This window comes from Gopherus evgoodei, chromosome 2, assembly GCF_007399415.2.
Source record: "Gopherus evgoodei ecotype Sinaloan lineage chromosome 2, rGopEvg1_v1.p, whole genome shotgun sequence".
In the NCBI taxonomy this organism is placed as follows: domain Eukaryota; kingdom Metazoa; phylum Chordata; order Testudines; family Testudinidae; genus Gopherus; species Gopherus evgoodei.
The window spans coordinates 42,100,530-42,123,495 of NC_044323.1; the positions used below are offsets into that span (position 1 = coordinate 42,100,530).

The following is a 22,966-nucleotide window of genomic DNA, read 5'->3' on the forward strand; positions in this document are numbered from 1 at the left end:
TGATTGAACTGACCTCGTTATCTCTAGCTTGCTTGCTAGCACGCATATATATACCTGCCCCTGGATATTTCCATTACATGCATCTGAGGAAGTGGGTATTCACCCACGAAAGCTCATGCTCCAAAACGTCTGTTAGTCTATAAGGTGCCACAGGATTCTTTGCTGCTTTTCCAGTATCCTATGTTATCCAGGGGCTGTAGAGTGAGGCAAGTTCCTTGTTGAGAGTGCTGCCTTGCCTGCTGTCCTGACAGTAGCATGCGCTCCAACAAAACACTCTGCCTGCTCACTGACTCTAGGAGCTGCTTCTGTATATCCTTGTCTCTCTCCACTGGGTCTTTGGTCATGGCAATGCTGTCCCGGGCCAGTTTAATGCTGTCTCTGAATAGCTGCCTATCTTTCTCCCTTCCGGACATCAAAAACACCCTTCACTACTTGGCAGTTTTCCTTTTTTTCTGAGAGTCTCTAAGGAGGACTCCTAATATCTCTTCTTTGGAGCTCCATTTCTTTTGCTTCAAGTTGGCCAGCTGCACAGCCGTTGATAAAGGCCCTGTCCTAGCCAGTCTGGGATGTATGTTTCTGAGACACAGTAGAATATGAGTAACTTTGTATCAGAGAAAATGACTTGGTGATTTATGTTGTCACATTCCATTGGAAAGGCAGGAATGGAAATACAGAGAAGGAAGTGTTGAATGGCCAAGCCTACTCCCTAATCTCTAAGAAATGCCACTCACATGAATGGATGGGGGAAACTGATGAGGCCAGAAGTGAAAGGGGAACAATCCCAGTAGCAAGGGAAGGAGACATTCACAAAGGGACAATAGGTAGCTCTTCTTCTTAGGAGTCTGTGGCATCCATTACCCAGCCGGGAGAGAGGGATGCTGGCTGGCCAGTATTCCCCAGCTCCCAGGATTTATCCTTGCAAATGTGGAACCTCTTTTGGTTCTCTTCCAGCAGCCTACCCTACCCAAACTAGGAATGGGAAACCGGCCTGACACATGCTGTGGGTCTATCTGATCGTCCATTTAGGAGCAGGAAAGATTTTTTTTTTCCTCCCATGGGCAAACTGGTGGAAGACCAGGTTTTTTTTTTTTTTTGCAGCACCTTCTAGACACAGATTGCTTAGTATCTAACTGAAGTACTGGGATGGAGTTGTTTATTCATCAGAACTTGTGGCAAGTTTCCACTGCAGATAATAGAATAAAACGAACAGTTCTCAGAAGTAAAAAATCTGGAATTTTGGTGAAGGGCATTAAGCTCAAGTGATAGAGTGAGATCTTCTAGCCTTCACAGGCAAAGGTCCCCACCTTTCTGCACCCTTTATCCCCCTTTCAGGAGGCACGGTGCTAGTACTCAGAGAGAGCTGAATCCTTGGGTGTAGACTGAGGAGAACCTACCCCACATTATATGGTAAGGAGCCCTATAACCCCCTCACTGGAACCAATTAAATACAAGTATGAGTGATGGGTGCTACTGCAATATATATACACCAAATACAAATAATAATAATAAAATGTCTGGTAAATGTTTGTTGGAATAAATATGTGGCTATCTGTAAATTGACTGGACCCATTATGCTTACCAGAGCCTTGGCAGAACATATTGTAATACAAACATTAGGTATAGGCTCGTCAGACTGTATCAGCGAAAAACTGAAAATCTATAGACTTCAAACAGTTAACACCTAGAAATGTCATCAATCCTCTTTCCAGATAGGCTAGAGAACATGCTGTTATCCACTCCAAATAAGCATCTAGAAAGCTTCCTTCTGAACCAGTGGAGCAGGGTCTCCTTGTACTTTATGAGCAGGCATGAGCTATACTGAAGGTAAAGTAACTGTAGTTCCAATCCCAACAGAAGGAATCATGATATAATTTGCAGTATCAGCTACTCAGTAGATTAGTCAGTACGTATCAAAAGATAGATAAATCAGTAGATACCAACTGGCCAACTGAACTCCAATGTGGGAAAAGCTGAACTCACAGGTTTTCCTTCATTTAGTTAGGAAACAGATTTTTTTTTGGTGGGAGGGGGAGGAAGGATGATGGGGATGAGGGGATTCGATTGGGTTGAGCCCTGTAAACATTGAACTATTGGTTAAAGAAATGGTATATCATGTTCAACTAGTCCATGATAAGGTGAACCTGCTGCCCAGTAAAAGTTTTCCAATACACCAGAATCAATTAAAGAACCTATGAAGCAATGTGGCGGGTGTTTAGAAGAGTATGTGAAAACCCACTTGTATCACAGGACAAAAGCTTTCTTTAAGAAACACTGAGAACAGGAAACCTCACCTAAAAACAGCATTAATCAGTATTCTACCCTGCCAGAAACCTGTCAGTGAGGGAGATATTCTGTGCAGCAGGGATGAGAGAAATACCCTAGCTCTGAGGAATCATCAGTGAACACAAGTCTCAGTTTGATTGGACATCCAAAGTGGCAACCACATGATTGGACTCTAAGGGATATTGGCTAACTAAGCTTGGTCTGAGCACGTAATTCCACAGGACTGGACAGGGTCCTAGGCGCACCATGACAGAGTCCAAGGGCTCTGTCCCTGAGGCCCTGTCTCCAGTTGTGGCTCTACCTGGCAGTGAGTGGGCCAGACATAGGAAGCACAGAGATGTGGGGGACTGTGCAATGAATAGGAACAGGGAGAGAAACCGCCTGCAGATCCACAGAACAGAGAAAACCTGGGGGCAGTTCATTTGAGGCAGGAGTGCAAATGTTTCCAGGGCCAGTTTGGCCTTCCCAGGGAGGTGGGGGATGTCCAGATGTGGACAGTGCCCTGGCAAACCCTCTGCCCCAGCAGTTAAATCACCACAAGCAAGGGCAGCTCCTATGGCCTCAAGGCTGCTGAGAGCCAGTGACGAATTTCATATTTCACAGCTGGGATGTGTGTGGGGGTGTTTGCCCTACAGCTCCCTCCCCCCATTGGCTACCCCCAGCCTCTCCCTGCTCTCAGCAAGCATCCCTCCTTCTTGGCCCGCACCAACCTCCTACTGACGCCCCGCCCCCGCGGTGTCCCGGCTCCGGCTCCGCCTCCTCGCCGAATTCCCCACGCCGCATCTTCGCGTACTTGACAGCACGCGCCGCTTTGAAGCATCTGCCACCCTGTGCCCCGCCCCCTCCTGCCTTTTGATTGGCTGGCGGAGCCAGTGCTCTGCGGTCCTGGCCCCTGCGACTCCAAAGCGCCGCGGTTGCTCCGGTTGCTGAGGGCGGGGGAATCATCCCTCCCCCGGCCGGATGCACAGCAGCACCTGCCGCTCAGGCACCGGTACCAGGCGAGGGAGACACGGGGGCCTCGTCCTCCTCTGTGGCGGCAGCGGCAGCCCAGAGAGCAGGAGACTGGGAACAAAGGCTCCGTGCCAGCCCCTGCGGCTCCACCTGCCTCCCGCGGCGATGGCTTCCCTCAGCCTTGGGGGGCTGAAAGTCTCGGCCCGTAGGAAGAGCGTCCAGTCCCGTAACGCGGCTGTGGAAAGGAGGAACCTGATCACTGTCTGCAGGTGACTCCCCAGCCCCGCGGCTCCTCCCCGCTCTGCCTCCGTCTCGTGCCCGCCCTGTGGGGAGGCGAGTTCCCCTCCTTCCCCAGCGCCGGGCTGTGCCCGCCTCCGTCTGTGCGGCTGCAATCGCTTCCCACCCCCGCGCCCCGCCTCGTGCAGGTGAATGCCCCGCTCCGCCCTCTGCATCCCAGCCCCTCGCCGCGCAGCTGGCTCTGGGCTGGTCCCCGTCGCCCTGGGCAGCGTGTCCGCAGGGCTTAGAGCCTGTGTAACGCGCGTGGCCTGACCCAGGGCTTTGATGGCCCCTGGCAGCGTGGCAGGCTGTGCCCCTGCCCTCGGTGCGTCTTGGGGTGGGGGTGGGGGGTTGCCTGGCTTTGGGGCTGCAGTAGGATTAACTAAAAACGAAGGATGGGAGGGAGTCTCCCTCCTGACTCAGCGCCTTTAAAAATGGCTGTTTAGCAGCAATCCAAGGACCCGGCATAAATTGCTTGCTGGATTTATTCTTCTTCACTTTTACAAGGCAGTGTGTGTATTTACCCGACTGTAAGAGTAACGCTATTCAAACAAAATATTGGGACTAGTTCATACGGGTAGCTTGAAACAAGACATTTGTTTTTTGCCAAAATGTACTTGTTAGAACTAATAAATATTCACATTGTACAGTGAAATCTCTATGTAGGTTCCTAACAGTTGAAGCGAGAACCAAGATGGATTTTAACATCTTGAGGATGTTTAATTCAAGTCTTGTTTTCATTTAGGCTTTCCTCATGTGGTATCTTGTATGTTGTGAGATACAGCTGAATTTCTCCTTGCAAAATAATACCTTTAACTAAGAGTTCTAATTTTTATACCCACTGCATCTATAAAACTTAACGTGCAGATTGAAGCTCTCTTATTTACCATGTTGTACATGTAGTACAAATATATTTTACCTACTTTTTAAAGATAATTGCAATAGATAATCACAGGAATGGGTGCATTAAAGATAGTGTTTGAGTCTGGATTTATGTTTTAATGCCAACATCTACCATTAATATGTGTTTTTAATATTTTTAAATTCTTCTGTGAAAGCATAGACTTGACATGATTCTGTGTGACCCCAAAAATATGTGTCATTTCAGACACTTCAACAGCTCTTTTAGTGCTGTCATAGTTTTGTAAATGAGTAGCTTATTTTTTCCACATGTAAATTATTACATATTAAATCATGGAAAACCTTGATTAAAAGTACAATTCCTAGCCCTATCAATATAACGTAGAGACATCAAATTGATTGATTAATTTGAATATTGACTAAAATGCCCTGTAATGACTTTAACTCATTGAAAATAAGTATATTACTTTAAAAATACTGAACAGATATTTAACTGTAGTATCGCTATAATATATAAAGTTCTCCATCTATATTATAACTTCTTTACAAATTGAAGCTTTCACACAGGGATTGACAAGTGACAATAACTGAATAAAGTAGGTAAGAAACTAGTCAGTTCTGTGGTTGCTCATCTGGTTTCAAGTGGCAGAAATGAAATTCTCCGGTATTGTCAATTCCACTTGGCTGTTGGGAAAGCAGCAGAGGTGCTGACATTGCTTGCCTCCTCATAGACTTAGGATCGAAGTTCACTGGTTACTACTGCAACCATAAATGGTAGAAAAACTTAACAACAACAACAAAGCTTACATTCTGTGGAAAGTGATGGCTTAGACCTTATCTCTCCTATTGCGATGGAAAATTTCATACTCTCCACTGGAGAATGGTTGGTTGTCATTTTTAGCTCTGATATTTAATATATCAGTGCTGAGACAGTCAAAAGTGACTAATATAGGCAAATAAATCTTTGAAAACTGAGGCAATATAAATTGTCAGCAACAGCAGTGTATGAGTGATTCCTACCTTCCTATAGTCGCTCTGTAAAATAACAAAATGTTTACAGCTAGAATAACATTCTGCTATCTTTCTCACCAAGCCTAAAAATTAACATTTTCCACAAGCTTTACATCTTGGGAGAGAGGAGTGTGTTCACTTTTAAAGCTGGTATATGTTCTTGATTGTTTCTATAGTTTTTGAGCTTTTTAAAAGAAAAAGGCAAGGAGTAGTTTTATGGAAATAATCAAAACCCATCTGCAATTATTAAGCGTTTCTGATATTGTAGCGTATCCTTCAGTAGGCATACACTAAAAAACTACAAAGCAGCAAATCAGACAGCTGACTGTAATATATTTGAGACAATCAGAAATACTGTTGGTATAAATGGTTCCACTAGTGTACCCTGAGATGGTTGAATCAAATGTGGAAAGCTCAGAACCTGCAAGGAAGAAATTCTTCTGCATTGTCATCTGCAGCCTTCTCTTATGATTACCAGAGAAGATTTCTTCAAATTATCATTCCGCAAAATCTTTAGTGTTTCCTCAGCAGGTCTTTTTAAAGTGTCATCTGCATTATTTGTCTTTTTACTTGCCCCTTCTTACTGCCAATTTTTCTGTGCTTGTTCTTCATTGACTAAATGACACAGAATATAGAGGGATTACATGGTCATTTAGAGACTTCTAAAATCTGATTTTAATATTGTAGATATTATTTATTCTGACACATGTAGGCTCTCAGTCAGATAAGATAATAGTTACCTTATTTTCATATAAGAAAATAACTCTTGACCCTCTCATTTTTGCATAGGCCCATGAAAACAATTCCTTCCCCAAACATCTCTACCATGATCACAATAGGGTCCATAAGGTTGGTCTGAGAATTTTCAGGCAGAGGAGTGTCTAGGTTTCTCTGGCCTCCTTCTGTAAAAGTTAGGCCCCACTACTTGTAGTGGTATGTATGTATAGTTCTGAACATTTAAAGTTTTGCAAGGGACAGTTTGTTTCAAATAAATTGAAAAGGTTGCGGGGAGACAACTTAAATATTAAAAACCATCATATAATTTTAAGTGTGTTTTTAAAATTTGGAGATCTGTTAATAGCCTCAGTGCTTTGCAGGTAATATTGTCTCAGTGTGTGTTGAGAATTCACAGCCTTGATGCCCAGCTGTAAGCATCAAGTTCATTGAAAAAGTTATAAACTTTCCCCGATAAAGTGGAGATTGTCTTGTGTTCTTATCTGAAATCTATAAAGGGAAGATAAAACAGAAACGATATTCAATGGTGAAGAGTCTTACAGGATTATATTGGGGTCTCTCTCCCTATCATGGACACAATACTCAAACTCTCTGGAGATGGTCTTCAAAAATTAGACTCCCATTTGCTTGCTTGGATTGTTCTAAAGGTATCTGCCTCAGTGTAGATGTTTGATCCAGTATACATAGTGTGTCCATACACTTCTTGTTAGAGGTTACACAAAGAGAAGCATCAAGGTTTGGGATATCTGTATAGGTTCCTCTTTTGAATGTGAAAGCCATGTGCCAAAGTTGATCAACTCTTTGACACAAGGTGCACTGAACCCCTGAAATAGTATTGGCTGAGGATTCTAAGTATATTACAGTGAGATGCTTAGAGTGCTTTGAAGATATTTGTCTTAAAGCAGATGCCTAGCTGGCATCCAAAGTGCAGCCTTATATCTCTGCTCGGTAGAGAGAGGTTTCAGTGCAGACAAGAACATCAGCAATGAACCATCCTTGAATCCAAAGTCCACATATCAATACAGAACCACCTTTCATTCAAGGATACTTCAAGACCATGGAATTCAAGGTACGTGGCATTGGTGTAGAGCTTCAACTATAAGCAATAAGGTGCATGATTCCAATTTCTTGTGAAAATGTTATTTCGAGATACTGTTGCATTTCCACACATTGGTGCAAGTAGCTTTGATGCTTTAGAGCTCAAGACTGGTGACTCTTGAGCAGAATTACGTCACAAAGCTGAAACTCCATGTACAGGAGTTGATGTAACAATGCTGCTTCACAGACCAAATTAATGCTGTTGCATGTAAGGCAAGTGACAGTGGCAAGTACTGCTCCATGATGCTTGTGTTTCCAAGGTGAGATCTGTTCTATTATTAAATAGAATAGAGACACAAGAGGCTGAGGTAATGAGACTGGAAAAGAGCTTTGTAGCTCCAAGTCTTCTCTCTCTCTCTCACCAACGGAAATTGGTCCTCCACTTTGTCTGTCTAATACCCTGGGATTGGCATGGCTACAACAACACTGCATATGTCAAATAGAATAATCAGTTTGTCATGCCTCCTTGCTAGGTACCATCAATTCTAGCTGTTTCAATCCTGATAGTCAAGGCATTGAACTTTTGATCTTGGCTCAGAGCGGCCTCACAAAGCTGGACCCCACAGATACTCAGAAGCCTTGAAGTGAGGATCATAATTCAAACCTTGTTTATCCAGTATAGGCATGAAAAATTAAGCCATCTGTGCTTATCTCAGCCTGAGATAAGTAGCTTTGATGCGGGACTTCCTCAGTTTGCTGTTAGTAGCCAGGACACTACTCTATTCCCATTTGTACTATGTTCATCAGAAATATTGAAACTTGGTAACATCAACCCTGAATTATCTTTATGGTAAATCAAATTTCATGGCTTATGGAATCTCAACTTGTCACCTGTTTGTATAAAGTCAAAATACTGATATAATGGGAACTTGGCAGTGTTTAATATGGCTTCAGATCACTTAAGAACAGAGGAAAATGTCCACAGTATATATGTACTAGTTCACCCAACTTTTTTTTTCTTGTTTTTTTTTTTCTGGCCTTTTGAAAGGTGATAGTGAAGAATAATAGTGTAGCAGCAAAAACATCACAATTAGAAATATGTCTAGCAGCTTCCTTCCATGTTTTTAAAATAATCTCTAAACTTCATAATGCCTCAACAAGAGAAGATTCTAACTTTAAGCCTCTTGGCTTGGATATATCCCAAATGAGGTTCCTGAGCCCTGTTGCAGTTGACTTAAGAAATTTGGGAGAAATTCCTTCTCATCCTGTTGCAAGGATAAAAGAGGTTGCATGGAAAAGATGATGATGATCTTCCAGGTCTCCATCTGACTTAAACATCTTAATAAGGACTCGGAAGGTCTTCTGCAGGTTGGAAAATGCAACCACATCTACAGCTATTTATTGCTGGCCCAGTCCATGACTACCCTGAAGGAAGAGAATCATGTCCTCAAAGGTTGAAATCATAGGATGCTGGAAGAGCTGTACAGAAGCACTGGTGTTTGGGAACCTTCTCTTGCTTAAAGGACATTGTGTGCAGTTAGGGACTGTTGCAGTGGTGGTATAGCTATGCCATGTTTGGAATACTTTTTTCCTTAATACTGACCTTTTTCTGTGAGCTTACAGCCATTTGAATTGTCTGTTGGCTGGCTAGTGGTATAAACTACTAAGAATACTCTCATGTGCATTGCACTGTGAAAATTGCTGCAGGCCCAATAAAGTGGTAATCTGGCTTAGACCACTGTGGCATGCACAGAGGAACCCGGAGAAGAGAAATTCAGGCTTAGCTTTCCTGCAGATTCTAGCTATTGATGGTGATCTGGCGCAATTAGTCTGGTGGCATGGACTGTCTGTGTTGCTCAGGAAATCCAGTGGCAGGTGTGGCACATGCATGCGCACACACATTATTGTGGGAGCTGATCCACTGCTCAGTTAGGCTGATCACATGAGCAAGATGACTCTGATGTCTTGGTGAGGAAATCCAATGGAATATAAGGTGAAAGGATGAATTTGAAGTAGGTATCTCTTCCTTTTTTTTTTTTTCTAGCAGAAATGTAGTTTCAGCAACGAGGATCCTTTGGTTGCCCTTGAAGGAGGGTCAGTATACTGTCTTCTGAAAACTCAGTTTATTTCAAGTTCAGCAATTTGCCTAAGAAAATTCTCAAACTATAAAGTCCTCTTTTGGAGAATACTGAGTCTAAAGCAGATCTCATGGATGGATATAGACTAAATTGGAGTTAGATTATCAGATTCTCACCCCCACCATGATCCCTGTAGGGTGAGTTAAGGAATTGAGGTGGCATAAAACCGCTCTAGAAACTTCTGATGAGACAGGGAATTTTCTCCCAGCAAGGGAACTGAGGAGGAACCTGGTCTGACTTCTGAGAATCCCTTCACAAACCCTAGTGTACTGGGGGTGCCAGGGATGAGGATGGAGATGTGAGAGACTTGTTCAGGGTGGGGGAAAGGCTTGAGATTCTGAACAACAATGCTCTAGGCTGAAATCAAGCATTGAGATGGATGTACACAAGACACTTTTCACCTGCCTACTTTTACTATCCTCAATATTGCTGAAATGTTTCTCCAATTATTTGGAGAACATCTGAGAGGACTATAAAAAAATTAAAGAGAGAAATTACCAGGGCCAGATGTTTTACTTAATGGAGGATTTTTTTTAATTGCTTTGGGGCAGTGTAAAATTTATAATTCATAATTTTTCTTTTTGGTTTTGTAAATTAATATTGTAATTGCTTGTGTTCTGGTGGTGTCTGTAGTCCCCAACAAATGTTGTTGGCTCTATTGTGCTAGGCACAGTACAGTCTTTTTTTTTTTCCTAAGCAGAACAGGCTGGAGAATGGATGTCTCTGTTAAATATTCAACATCCCTGCCCTTTCAACTGATCTGTAAGAATTCACCATTAGTGTGTTTGAGACTCCCAAAAAGTCCTTCAGCAAAATTAGGAAAACCGACTCGATATTCCAGATCAATGTTCTGGCAAACATAGCACAAGCTGTGGTGTTACACACCACCAAATCACACTAGGGAACAAGATGACTCCAGCTTAAGTGATTGACTATACTATGTAGGGGAAGGAGCTGCATGATTATGGGGGACTTCAGTTTGAGTGACACATGATGGAAGTCTCTTGTTGCAAGTACTTAAACATCCTTGGAATTTCTAAACATTAGAGATGACAATTTCATAACTCAAAAAGTGTTGCAGCCAACAAGAGGGAATTCTTCTAGACCCTTTCTTAACCAGATAAAGAGAAACTGATCACAGAGCAAAAAATTAAAGGTTGCTTAGGTACAAGTGGTCATGACTTCATCACATTTATAATGTGCAAGCACAATCAAGTCCAGATCAGTAATGTACTTAGTGCTGTATTAGGACCAGTTTCACAAAGCAGAAAGCAGTTAAGCCAAATCAGCTGGGAGGAAGAACTTAATCATAAAAATGTGAATTATAATTGGTAATCATTTTAAGAACACCTTATTAGATGGCCAAAAAGCCACAATCTATGGAGAAGGTTGTGCTGGTTTAATAACTGACCTGGTTTGGAGGGGAAGTGAACATAGCTATAATAAATAAATAACATTAAAAACAAATGGGGGAGAAGGAAGGGGAAGTTGAAAGTAATGAATATAACTCAGAAGTTAGGAATTGTAGAAAACTGATAAGGAAAGAAAAGGGACCCAATGTAAAATCTATGGCCAGCAGTGTTAAGGACAATAAGAAGGTGTGGGTTTTTTTTGTTGTTGGGGTTTTTTTTAATATTATAGGAACAAAAGGAATCCTGACAATAGTATTGGTCCATTACTAGATGGAAATGGTAGAGTTATCAATGAAAAGGCAGAAGTGCTCAATAAACATTCATGTCCTATCTCTGGGGAAAAAACAGATGATACAGTCTCATCATATGGGGTTGATAACATTTTTTCCTTCCACTAGTATGTTTGGATGTTAAACAGAAGCTACTAAAGTTAGACATTTTTAAAGCAGCAGGTCCAGATAATTTGTATCCATGAGTTTTAAAAGAGCTGGCTGAGGAGCTCACTAGACCATTAATGTTGATTTTTCAGTAAGTTTTGGTGCACTGGGGAAGTTCCTGGAGACTGGAGAAAAGCTAATGTTGTGCCGGTTTTTAAAAAGGGTAAACAGGATTACCCAGGTAATTATAGGCCTGTCAGCCTGACATCAATGCCGGGCAAGATAATAGAACATCTGATGTGGGACTCAATAAAGATTTAAAGGAGGGTAATGTAATTAATGCAAATTGACATGGGTTTATTGAAAATAGATCCTGTCAAACGTATAATAGTATCAAGTTTGAGTGATAAATGTAATAGTGTTGATGTAACAGACTTCTATTAGGTGCCTGACTTGGTACCATATGACACTTTGATAATTATACCTCTACCCTGATATTACGCTGTCTTTGGGAGCCAAAAAAATCTTATCATGTTATAGGTGAAACTGTGTTATATTGAACTTGCTTTGATCTGCTGGAGTGCACAGTTCTGCCCTGCCCCCAGAGCACTGCTTTACCACGTTATATCCAAATTTGCGTTATATTGGGGTAGAAGTGTATATTGTTCTAGTGGTTTTTTTTGTTTTTTTTTAACGTGACACACATCAAATGGATTAAAAATTGGCTAACTGATAGGTCTCAAAATGTAATCGTAAATAGGGAATCGTGATCAAGTGGGTGTCTTTTCCAGTGGAGTCCATGAGTAATCAGTTCTTTGCCCTAAACTATTTAACATTTTTATCCATGATCTAGAAAAAAAACTTTAAATCATTGTTGATAAAGTTTGAAGATGACACAGAAATTGGAGGAGTGGTGAATAAAGAGGACAAGTCATTGATTCAGAGCGCTCTGGATTACTTGGTAAACTGGGCGCAAGCAAATAGCATGCATTTTAATATGGTTAAATGTAAATGTTAGGGCTATCAATTGCAATTAACTCACATGATTAAGTAAAAAAATTGTGATTAATTGTAGTTTAATCGTACTGTTAAACAGTAGAATACCAATTGAAATTTAATATTTTGGATGTTTTTCTACATTTTCATATATTGTATTCTGTGTTGTAATTGAAATCAAAGTGTATATTTTTGATTACAAATATTTGCACTGTAAAAATAAGATATTTTTCAGTTCATCTTGTACAAGTACTGTAATGTAAACTTTGTGAAAGTGAAGCTTACAAATGTAGATTTTTATTTTTTGTTACATAACTGCACTCAAAAAAACAAAACAAAACAATATAAACTTTTAGATCCTACAAGTCCTACTGCTTGTTCAGCCAAGCACTAAGACAAATACGTTTGCTTACATTTTCAGAAGATAATGTTTCCCTTTTTTCTTATTTATAATGTCACTAAAAATGAGAACAGTCATTTGCATGGCTCTTTTGTAGCTGGTGTTGCAAAGTAGGTACTTATGTGCCAAATATGCTAAATATTCGTATGCCCTTTGATGCATCAGCCACCGTTCCAGAGGATATGCTTCCATGCTGATGACGCTTGTTAAATAATGCATTAATTACATTTGTGACACAATTCTCCCCAAGAAGTTCAATGTCCCCTGCTCTGTTTTACCCACATTCTGCCATATATTTCATGTTATAGCAGTCTCGGATGATGACCCAGCATATGTTGTTCATTTTAAGAACATTTTCACTGCAGATTTGACAAAATGCAGAGAAGGTACCAATGTGAGGTTTCTAAAGATAGGTACAGCACTCCACCCAACCTTTAAGAATCTGAAGTGCCTTCCAAAATCTGAGAGGGAGAAGGTGTGGAGCATGCTTTCAGAAGTCTTAGAAGGGCAACACTCCAATGCGGAAACTACAGATCCCGAACCACCAAAAAGAAAATCAACCTTCTGCTGGTGGCATCTGACTCAAATAATGAAAATGAACATACATCTGTCCACACTACTTCGGATTGTTATCGAGCAGAACCCATCGGCATGGACACCATCCTCTGGAATGGTGGGTGGTTGAAGTGTCAAGGGACATATGAATCTTTAGCACATCTGGCACGTACATATCTTGCAACTCCGGCTACAACAGTGCCATGAGAATGCCTGTTCTCATTTTCAGGTGACATCGTAAACAGGAAGCAGGCAGCATTATCTCCTGCAAATATAAACAAACTTATTTGTCTTAGCACTTGGCTGAACAAGAAGTAGGACTTGCAGGCTCTAAAAGTTTACATTGTCTTAGTTTGAATGCAGGGTTTTTTGTACAAAATTCTACGTTTGTAAGTTCAACTTTCACAATAAAGAGATTGCACTACAGCATTTGTATTAGGTGAATTGAAAAATACTATTTTACAGTGCAAATGCTTGTAATAAAAAATAAATAGGAAGTGAACACTGTACACTTTGTATTTTGTGTTGTACTTGAAATCAATATATTTGAAAACATAGAAAACATCCAAAATATTTAAATAAATGATATTCTATTATAGTTTAACAGTGCGATTAATCACAATTATTTTTTTAATTGTTTGACAGCCCTAGTAAATTTTATGCATCTATGAACAAAGAATGTAGGCCATGCTTACCTCATGGGGTCTCTATCTTGGGAGGCCGTTAATCTGAAAAAGATTTGGAGGATATGGTAGATAATCAGCTGAGTTCTCAGTATGATGCTACGGCCAAAAAAGCTAATGAGATTGGATGCGTAAATGGGAGAATCTCGAGCAGGAGTAGAGATGTTATTCTACCTCTGCATTTGGCACTTACGTGATTGCTGCTGGAATACGGTGTCCAGCTCTGGTGTCTCCAATTTATCAACATCATTCTTGAATTGTGGAGTGTTTAAAGGATTAGAAATAGACTCAGAACTCAATCTATTTATCTTAACAAAGAGGAAGTTAATGGGCAACTTGATTACAATGTATAGGTATCTACATGGGGAAATGAATATGTAATAATAGATTCTTCAGTCTAGCAAAGAAATACATAACATGATCCACTGGACTTGGATGTTGAATCTAGACATAAATGTATACCTTATTTCCATTTTCAATTTAACAATGAGGATAATTAACCACTGGGATAATTTACCAGGGGTTATTGTGGATTCTTTCTTACTGACAACTTTTAAATCATAATTGGATTTTTTTTTCCCCTCAAGATTTGTTCTGGGATTATTTTGGGCAAGTTCTATGTCCTGTGTTTATACAAGAGGTCAGACTAATTACTCACACTGGTCCCTTCTGGTCTTGGAATCTGTGAATCTATGAAAGCTCTAAGTGTAAGACTAGTGATGACTTACAATATTTTCTACATTACCTCTTGTTATAATTTAGGTAAACGAGAACCATACATTTTATAACTTGAACATCTTGATCATTTCCAGTTTGTATTTTATTTAAAAAAAAAATTGTGCTATCTGGTGTAAAGAAGCAAAACTATCTATAAAATTGATATCCCATTCTTCTCTTCTAGGTTCTCTGTGAAAACTCTGATTGATCGTTCCTGTTTTGAGACTATTGATGATTCTTCCCCTGAATTTAATAATTTTGCAGCCATTTTGGAACAGATTTTAAGTCATCGTCTGAAAGGTACATTAATAATTCTGTTTTTCATTTGTTATACCTTTCTTTGTTTATCAAAAACAATGGAGTGTGCACTATGCTCAGTGAATATATGCTCAAAGTTTAAATGGAAACCAAGTGTTTTTAAGCTGAATGTTGCTCATGTAAAACTGAAGTATAGTTACACTTCTGTCAGTGTCAGATTGCTAGTAATTACATCATGTCACTTGCTCTAGAACCCGTCTTCAAAGTGTCCGAAGATATGGCAGCTGCTACACGCAACCAGATCAGGAGAACTAAAACTAGAAGTCTTTTTGTGAAGTGTGTGGGCAGAAGGATTTTCAGTTTGTTTTGAATGTTTGTGTCCATCAGTAGAATCCAAGTCTTGTGTGTTCTTGGCTAGTCTCATGCCTAATGAACATCCCAAAAGTTATCCTACAGAGCTGCAATTTCCATGTGGAAAATCCTGTTCTAAATAGATATTGAATAGTGCAAAGTGTCATTATTTGCCTTCCATGCAGTGGTCATGTGATTGTGATTGGGTGTATAAACCCACACTGGGACAGGAGGGTTTGAGGAGCAGTTCTGGGCCCAGGAGATTCTGCTTCTCTCCACCTGCAGTTTTCTCTAGCTGGAGGAGAAGGTTTTAAAAGGGGGACAGACAGAATAGGAAAACAGATCTATCCTGAGAACTCCTGAGCAAGGGCACAAATAAGTCCTTATTGCAAGGGAAGGGCTAGTAAGCAGCAGGAGAAGGTTCAGGGTGGAGATTCAGGTGAGAGGGTACTGCAAACTTTCTCTTTTGGGCTCAGGGCTGAGTCCTGTGCTAGGAGCCTGAATATATCGGGTTCATCAGGGACTGTTGCTTGCATGAAACCCTGGATAGAGGGAGAGTGTGACAGACTCTGAGTGGGGTGCAACCCAGGAACTTGGATCAGTGTGCAGCTCGGGCTAGTGTGCAAGAAATGAGGCTACTAGCTGAGCTGAAATGCACTGAAAATTCAGTTATTTTCCATTGGACTTCAAAGGAAATACTTTGAGGTCTTGTGAGAAGAAAGTGGTAGGAAGTGGCTCAGGAAGGCAGCCCCAAAGTACTCCAGAATGTTAGTTGTTGCCTCTTGTAGGGCCTTGGGTTGGAATCTGGTGGAGGCGGAGGGCCTGGGCTCTCCTACCAACCACCCTTCCCAGGGAAGGGGCATAAACCTCTCTTCTCTTCTTCCCCCACCCCTCCTTGGAGAAGAAGATAGACACTGTAAGCGCTCCTGCAGTTGTTTATAACAAGGATGTATTGAATAAATGTTAAAGGACCTGTGGAAGTATTGAGTCTTCTTGCTACAAAAGAGACATATTTTTGCAGAAGGGAAATGACGATAAGTAAGTGTTTATGCTATCTGAAGGACAGTAGAATCTTTCTGTAGGTAAAGAGATGGTATCTGGTTCTCATAAAATGAATCATGACCATGAGTCGAGCTTAGGGTTGCCAGACATCTGGTTTTCGACCAGAACGCCTGGTCGCTCCTGGAAGTGGCTGGCATGTTTGATTTCTAGGCATAGGGGTGGCCATGAGGGCTCTGCGTATTCCCCTTGCCCTGAGTGCCAGCCCTGCAGCAGGGGAAGTTCCTGTGGGACAGGGTAGTGCTCAGAGCTGCCTTGTCACGCCTCCACCTAGGGGCTGTAGAGACGTGCCACAGGGACATACCGCCGCTTATGAGCTGCCTGAGGTAAGTGCTGTCCAGCGCCTGCATCTCCTCCCACACCCCAGCACCCTGCCCCAACCCTGAGCCCCCTCCCAGAGCCCACACTCTGCATCCCCTCCTGCACCATAATCCTCTGTCCCAACCCAGTGAAAGGGAGTGAGAGAGAGAGAGAGAGCGCGACGGGGGGAGGGGGGGAGAGATGTACTGAGCGGGTGTGGGGCCTTGGAGAAGGGCGGGGTGGGGCGTTGGGGCAGGGCAAGGATGTTTGGTTTTGTGTGATTAGAAATTGGCAACCTTAGTCAAGCCTCTGTGCAATGGTGACTTCTTGAGACAAACTGCTTCCTAGTAGGAATTAGAACTACTAGTTTGTGCTATGTGCAGGTTAAGTTGTTCATGTTGTCAAAGTGTAAACAGTGCTTTTCAATGAATATTATTAGAAAAAATGTTGGTCTGAGTCATGATGTGCCTGAAAGTGCAATTCTACTCTTTAAAGTTCTTTTTCAATACATTTTGGGTGTTTGAGTTCTTTCTAAATGATTTATAAACTGAGCATATTTGATATGTAAAACAACAGTGCTTACAGAGTTGGAAGGTGTAAAAGTGAACAGTTCTTGGTCATTCCTGAGAGGTGAGGAGGGTGGCCCTATCTGGGGAGCCCCCTTCTACCTGCTGCTCTTTACAGTAAAAGGGGTCATCGTGGGGTTAACTGCATTACTCAAAATATTAGGGGATGGACCCATGCTCTCCCCTCCCTCCTTCCTGTGTTCTCAGTGAGAGTACCTCTCATGCCCTCCCCCAAACATTTGGTTGTGATGCTGTTGAATAAAACAGCAAGTTCCCAGCCTGCAGTCCTGTGAGTGGTGGTGTTTTTGTTGCACTGAGCAGTCCCATTACAAACCCTCCAGTACAGCAGTCCTTGCTTTGTCTGTCTGTCTGTTTCTGGGTAGAGTAGTTGGAGCCTCTGGCTGGCTTGTCTCTGAAGTTTTTCCAGAAGCCCACATCATGGTCGTGAAATAACATTTTCAATTACTTGAATTTACTTAATATTTTGAAATATTTTATTGGTGACTGCAACTTCAAAATTTGTGTTCTTGTTCAGTAATGGTTTTCTACTAGTTTTTTAACATTGTGAACTCTATAAGAATTGGATTTCTAGGTGTTCAAGATACAGTGATAGAAATTCTACATGTATACAGCACATGCAGGTGAAGTGATAATACTCTGAACCAGTGAATTTCATAGTCTGTCTAATTAGTAAGTGTACTAAGTTAATAAGATGCTTATTCACCTTTTTCCTGTGAGGTTGTCTTGCTGTCACTGTGCATCAGTCAGTCATGTCTTTTATAATTGGGTGGCTCTGCACTAAAAAGGAAGATGTCTGTTCTAGTGATAAAGAATGTTTAATTGCACTTTTAGTTTTGAAGGTATCATTTTTATTCTGATTTGAAGTAAGAGGGAAATTAGCTGTTGTCTTATAAGTGGGCAGGTTCATGCTTCCACCAATCTGTTTTCTTAAGCACATCAAGATAACCATTCTCAGAGGATTCTTGGTGGTTCTATGGAACATGAAGGCACAGCTCCCTTTTGCTCCTGAGCCATCCTGCACAATCTGGATCCACCTGGCCCTCTATACCACCCATCTACTCCCATGCCTCCTAAATGCCGTCAGACACAACTAATGCTGTTTGCGAGCTCCAGTTAACTGTATTAAACACCCTTGTGTGTTGTCCGTTCTTTTGCTAGTAATCAGTGTCCTGATAGTGAGGTGTGCCTCTGGGAATGTAAAGGGATAATATTGAAGTGACTCTGCTCTAAGAGACACACTTGACAGAGACTGAGGTGCTCAGCTTCGGATGCTAGATTGGGGTTGTAGACTGTTGCTGTTGTAACTCCAGTGCGAGGATTGTGGTGATCCTGTTGCATAAAAAACTCAGTATAAGGATTGTGGATACTTGTCTCGGCTACCATTCTTAGCTGACCTTTCAACAATTGTTTTTGCTAGTATCTTTTCCCCATATTTGTGTTGACCCTGATTTGTTTTCATGTCATTGAGGGTCAGCCGAAAAGACATGGGGCATTGCTCTCCTCTTATCACTGGTGACGTCAGTGGAGTACTTGATCCCGTTTTGGATAAATTGGTGCCTTCCACACATAAAAATTCCAAGCAGAAGTCTTCATTATACTTAGATTTTCTACAGTACACTCTACCTACTCTCCTCTAGATTACTTTTTAGTAGGCCATGATTTAATTGAAAATGTAACGGATTGTCATATTGGAACAATTGCTGTGTCAGATCATATGCCTGTACAGATATGTCTTTGGCTCTTGTTGACATACCCCATCTGTTCGTATTTGGCAATTTAATACATCCTTACTCTCTGATCCTGCTTTCATAGCACATAAATGATAGGAGATTTGAAAGTTTATATGAGACCAGAGCTCCAACAGCCCCCTCTTCAGCAGTTTTGTGGAAGACCACCAGAATGTTTATTTGTGGGAGTATTATTGCATATGCATCTTTTAAAAAAGAAATGGTACAATGCTAAATTAGCCTCTGTAGCAGTGAACCAGCAGTTATGGAAAACTCATAATCTTAGCCTTTGGGGCAAATTTAATATTAGTCATAATGAATGTGCTTCCCAGAATACTGTGTATCTTGAGTTCTCCTAGTTACTATTCCTCCATTTTATTTTAGGAAAACTTAATGAAATTTTTAAAAATATTTCTTTGAGGGTGCATCGGAGGCCAAATTGCAAGTCCCAATAACATCTAAAGGCTTCTGTTTTCCCCAGTCTGCAGCATAATCATATGGCCTCTATTTTTAGCAATGAACCCCTTTGGCTCAAGAACATAAGAGATCCTCCCTAACTGTTACTGGAACAGGAGTTGGTCCATCCCCTGCCGCTGGCAGGAATACTGGCATCAGCCTATTACCATTTTGATTATAAAATATCCCATACGATATTGGCTACTAATCAAAGCCTGGGCTAGTTTGTCTCAAATTTAAATTTCATCCTTTCACACAGATTGATGATGTCCTTAGAGGCAACCCATGATTAAAACCAATAATGTGAAGAGAGTGAATGGAGAGTGGGATGATTTGGTGGTGGTCTCAGCTGATCTCGGGGGATCAGTGTCCGGCATTCCAACAATAATACAACCTACAACCCAATTCCTTCTTACCACTGCATGGCTTGAGTCAGAATCATGTCCTCCTTCACTTGGTTGTATAACCTGCAAAGAAAGAAAATATTTGTCAATAGTTACCTATTTTAGCTTAGTGGGTAGTTATGGTTAGCATAAAATATTTATTTTCACCTAGTTGGGGAACCACTCCCCAGCTCTGGGACTATGCCCAGAGTCCCTGGTTTCAAGAATTGTATCTCCTGCCCTTGCTGCTTCTCCATCAGTGATGAACATCAGTGCCGGTTGGACAGTCTGGGTGATGTGCACATCTCTATGAAATGCAGTATCTATCACTCTTTCCCACCCTGAACTCAAGAGACCCCCCGGTACATTGGCATCAGCTGACCAGCAGTGCCCCTCCAAGCATGTGCCTTGGAGAGGGGCCTTCAAAATCTAAGCCCAGGAACCCTTCTTCTAGGGCTCCCTATGAGAGTAGAGGGCACTCTAGTGGACCTCCTGGGAAGGAAGGTCTGCTCTGTGGGCTTGCAATTCCATATTGCTGACTGCTAAGCTTTGTTAATGAAATAAGACTTTAACTATTCCAGGTTTGTGGATTTCAGAGAGAAACTTCCCACGGCAGACAGGGCCCAATTGCAGTCTGTTTTAGAAGAGGGAAGTTAGTAGCAAAAATAGCCCTCCAGGCTGCAGTGGATCCAGAGATACAGCTTCCAGAAATCAGGTCTCTGGTCTGGTAATAAAGAAGGGATTCCTGGCTGCAGTCATCTGAGTTTCCTAGGGAGGTCCAAAACACCATCAAGAACCTCCCCTTTGACAAATCCAACCTCTTTAAGGAGGAAATGGATGAGTCCCTCTACTCGCTAAAGTATTCGAGATTGACTCTGTGTTCCCTGGGAATTTACATTCCAGTCCCCAGGAGGAAACACTAGCGTCAGCCCTATAGACCAAGGCCTCCCTCCTCATGCACGCTGTTACCAGCAGCCAACTGAGCCTGTGTGCAAATGCTAGAGGATTCAGAGGCCTCACTTCTCAGCCTCCTCTACTGCCACAGCCTCCCCCCTCCCCCACAACTGTTGGCCAACAGCCATTTTTGATCTGTTGGTTGAGACCTGAGTACCACTACTGATGCCACCTACCTCTCTCCTTGTGACATTTGGGAGGCATCTTACACTCTTTGCCCACAACTGGAACACAATCACTATGGACAGTTGATAATCTTCAGAATTCAATCAGGGATACTCCATAGAATTTCTCACCTTCCCATCTCACACAGCCACTCTTGGTCCTTTCTTTGGAAACTACTCTCACAATGTGATTGTTCAACAGGAGATGGAATCCCTTTTATGCCAATAATTATGTCCCACCTCATTACCATGGGAGGGGGTTCTATTCCCTGTATTTCCAAATTCCTCCCAAAGAGATAATGGATGGAGACCCATCCTGGACCTTCAGCAACTCATCTTATTCAAAAGCTGAAATTCTGGATGATTACATTGGCATCAATAATCTCCTCTTCAGGAAGGGATGTGGTTCATAGTTCTTGAAATGAAGGGCAGATTTCCGCATGGATGTTCACCCATCACACAGGAAGTTCCTGCATTTTATGATTGGCCACAAACACTTCCAATTTTGGTCCTCTTTGGGCTTGCTACAGATTATTGACAAAGGTTTTCTCTGTGGTAGCAGCCCAGATGAGGTATCAGGGATATATGCTGTTTCTATACCTAGACAATTGGCTTCTGGAAGGCCAATCTTGTCAGGAGGTCAAGTCAACAACAGGGTGTCTCATGCTACTTTGAGCAGCCCTAGGCATTTGCATAAATGAAGAAAAGTCCATTTTGTTACCAACAAGGACTGTAAACTTTATAGGGGTGGTTGTACTCTGTTTCTGCAAGAGTGTTCTTTCCTGCAGATAGGTTTCATACAGCGAGCAACCTGGTTTTATGCATTACCCGCAGACTATGAATCACAGGTGTATTTCAGTGTTAGGCCACATATCTGTATGCACCTATGTGACACTATTCGCCAGACTCCACTTGTGGTGTCTACAGGCTTGGCTTTATTCCATTTTATAACTGAGCAAGGACCACATGAATGCCTAGGTGACAGTTCCCACCAAAGTTAACACACTCATTTTGTGGTCATGCCTAGAAAAGGTCATGGTGGGGGTTCCCTTCAGCCCTTCCACACCCAGGGCGACCATCATGACAGATGCCTCCTTCCTGAGTAGGAGTGCTCACCCGAACAACTACACTGTTCAAACTACCAGACCCCACAAGTACACCTACTAGCGATTTTAGTAACTTCCTCCCTCTGGTGAAAAGGCATTCCATCTTCACTCACCCAGTTACAGTATGATTTTTATGAAAGGTCTGATCAGGACCTTCCCACCAGTATTCAAACCTACACCTCAATGGGACCTTCACAGTGTGCTGTTGACACTCACAGGTCTACATTTTGAGCCACGGCACATTTTGCCATTAACCACCTGCCTATGAAGGTAGAATTCCTAGTGGCTGTCACTTTGGCCGGGATGGTAAGTGAACTTAGAGCCATCATGGTGGATCCTTATTCTGTGTTTCAAAAGAAAAGATTTTCCCAGACTGCACCCTAAATTTCTCCCCAACATTGTTTCAGAGTTCCATATCAATCAAATGTTATTTATTCCCCCCCCCCCAAAACCTAGGCTTCCTCCGAAGCCAAGTGACTTCACTCCCTTGATGTTCGGTGTGCTCTGGATTTCTACCTGCAAAGAACCTAACCCATTAGGAAATCGTTACAGCAGAAAGATCACATGGGCAAGCCATACCTTCCCAAAGGATTTCTAAGTGTGGGTTCAGGATGTATGTTACAGTGCTACAAGATAGCAAAACTTCCGCCCTCTGGGGGTGTGTCAGCTTATTCCACGTGAGCATAAGCTACCTCTGCAGCATCTCTATCTGATGTCCTTCTGCAGGACATCTGCAGAGTGGCCACCTGGCATTCTATCCACGTGTTTGCGAGAGACACTGCTCTTATTCATGCCTTGGCTGCGATGCAGTAGTGGGATCAGCAGTATTGTAAGCATCTCTGCTACTGGCTTCCTTGCACCTGCCTCCAGTCTGAACACTGCTTGCCAGTCACCCACATGTGAATACACATAAGGTCCAGCACTTGAAGTGGAGTTTACTTATTGTAACAGGAAGTTCTTCGAGATGTGTGGTCCTGCTCTGTATTCCATGACCTGCCCTCCGTCCTCTATTCGCTAAAGCAAATCCTGTTGGATTTGTGGTAAGAAGATGAACTGGAGAGGCATCGACCCTTCTTCAGGGGGTGACCCTGTGGGTGCTCCACTTTAGGTGTCTTGGTGGCCTGCACTTCTTATCAGAGAGTTTTAGTAGCAGTGACCTGGTTGACCGCGCATGCGCGACAGCTGCCT

General features: G+C 42.1%; 1 protein-coding gene across 1 annotated transcript in view; it reads left to right on the plus strand.

Moving 5' to 3' along the window:
• Positions 1-3,139: 3,139 nt before the first annotated feature.
• RUNDC3B (RUN domain containing 3B) overlaps positions 3,140-22,966 on the plus strand; it is a 187,937-nt gene continuing 168,110 nt past the window's right edge. Inside the window, 2 exon segments of the mRNA XM_030550481.1 lie at positions 3,140-3,503; positions 14,618-14,733. Coding sequence (XP_030406341.1) covers positions 3,244-3,503; positions 14,618-14,733 — 376 coding nt within the window. The 5' untranslated portion in view covers positions 3,140-3,243.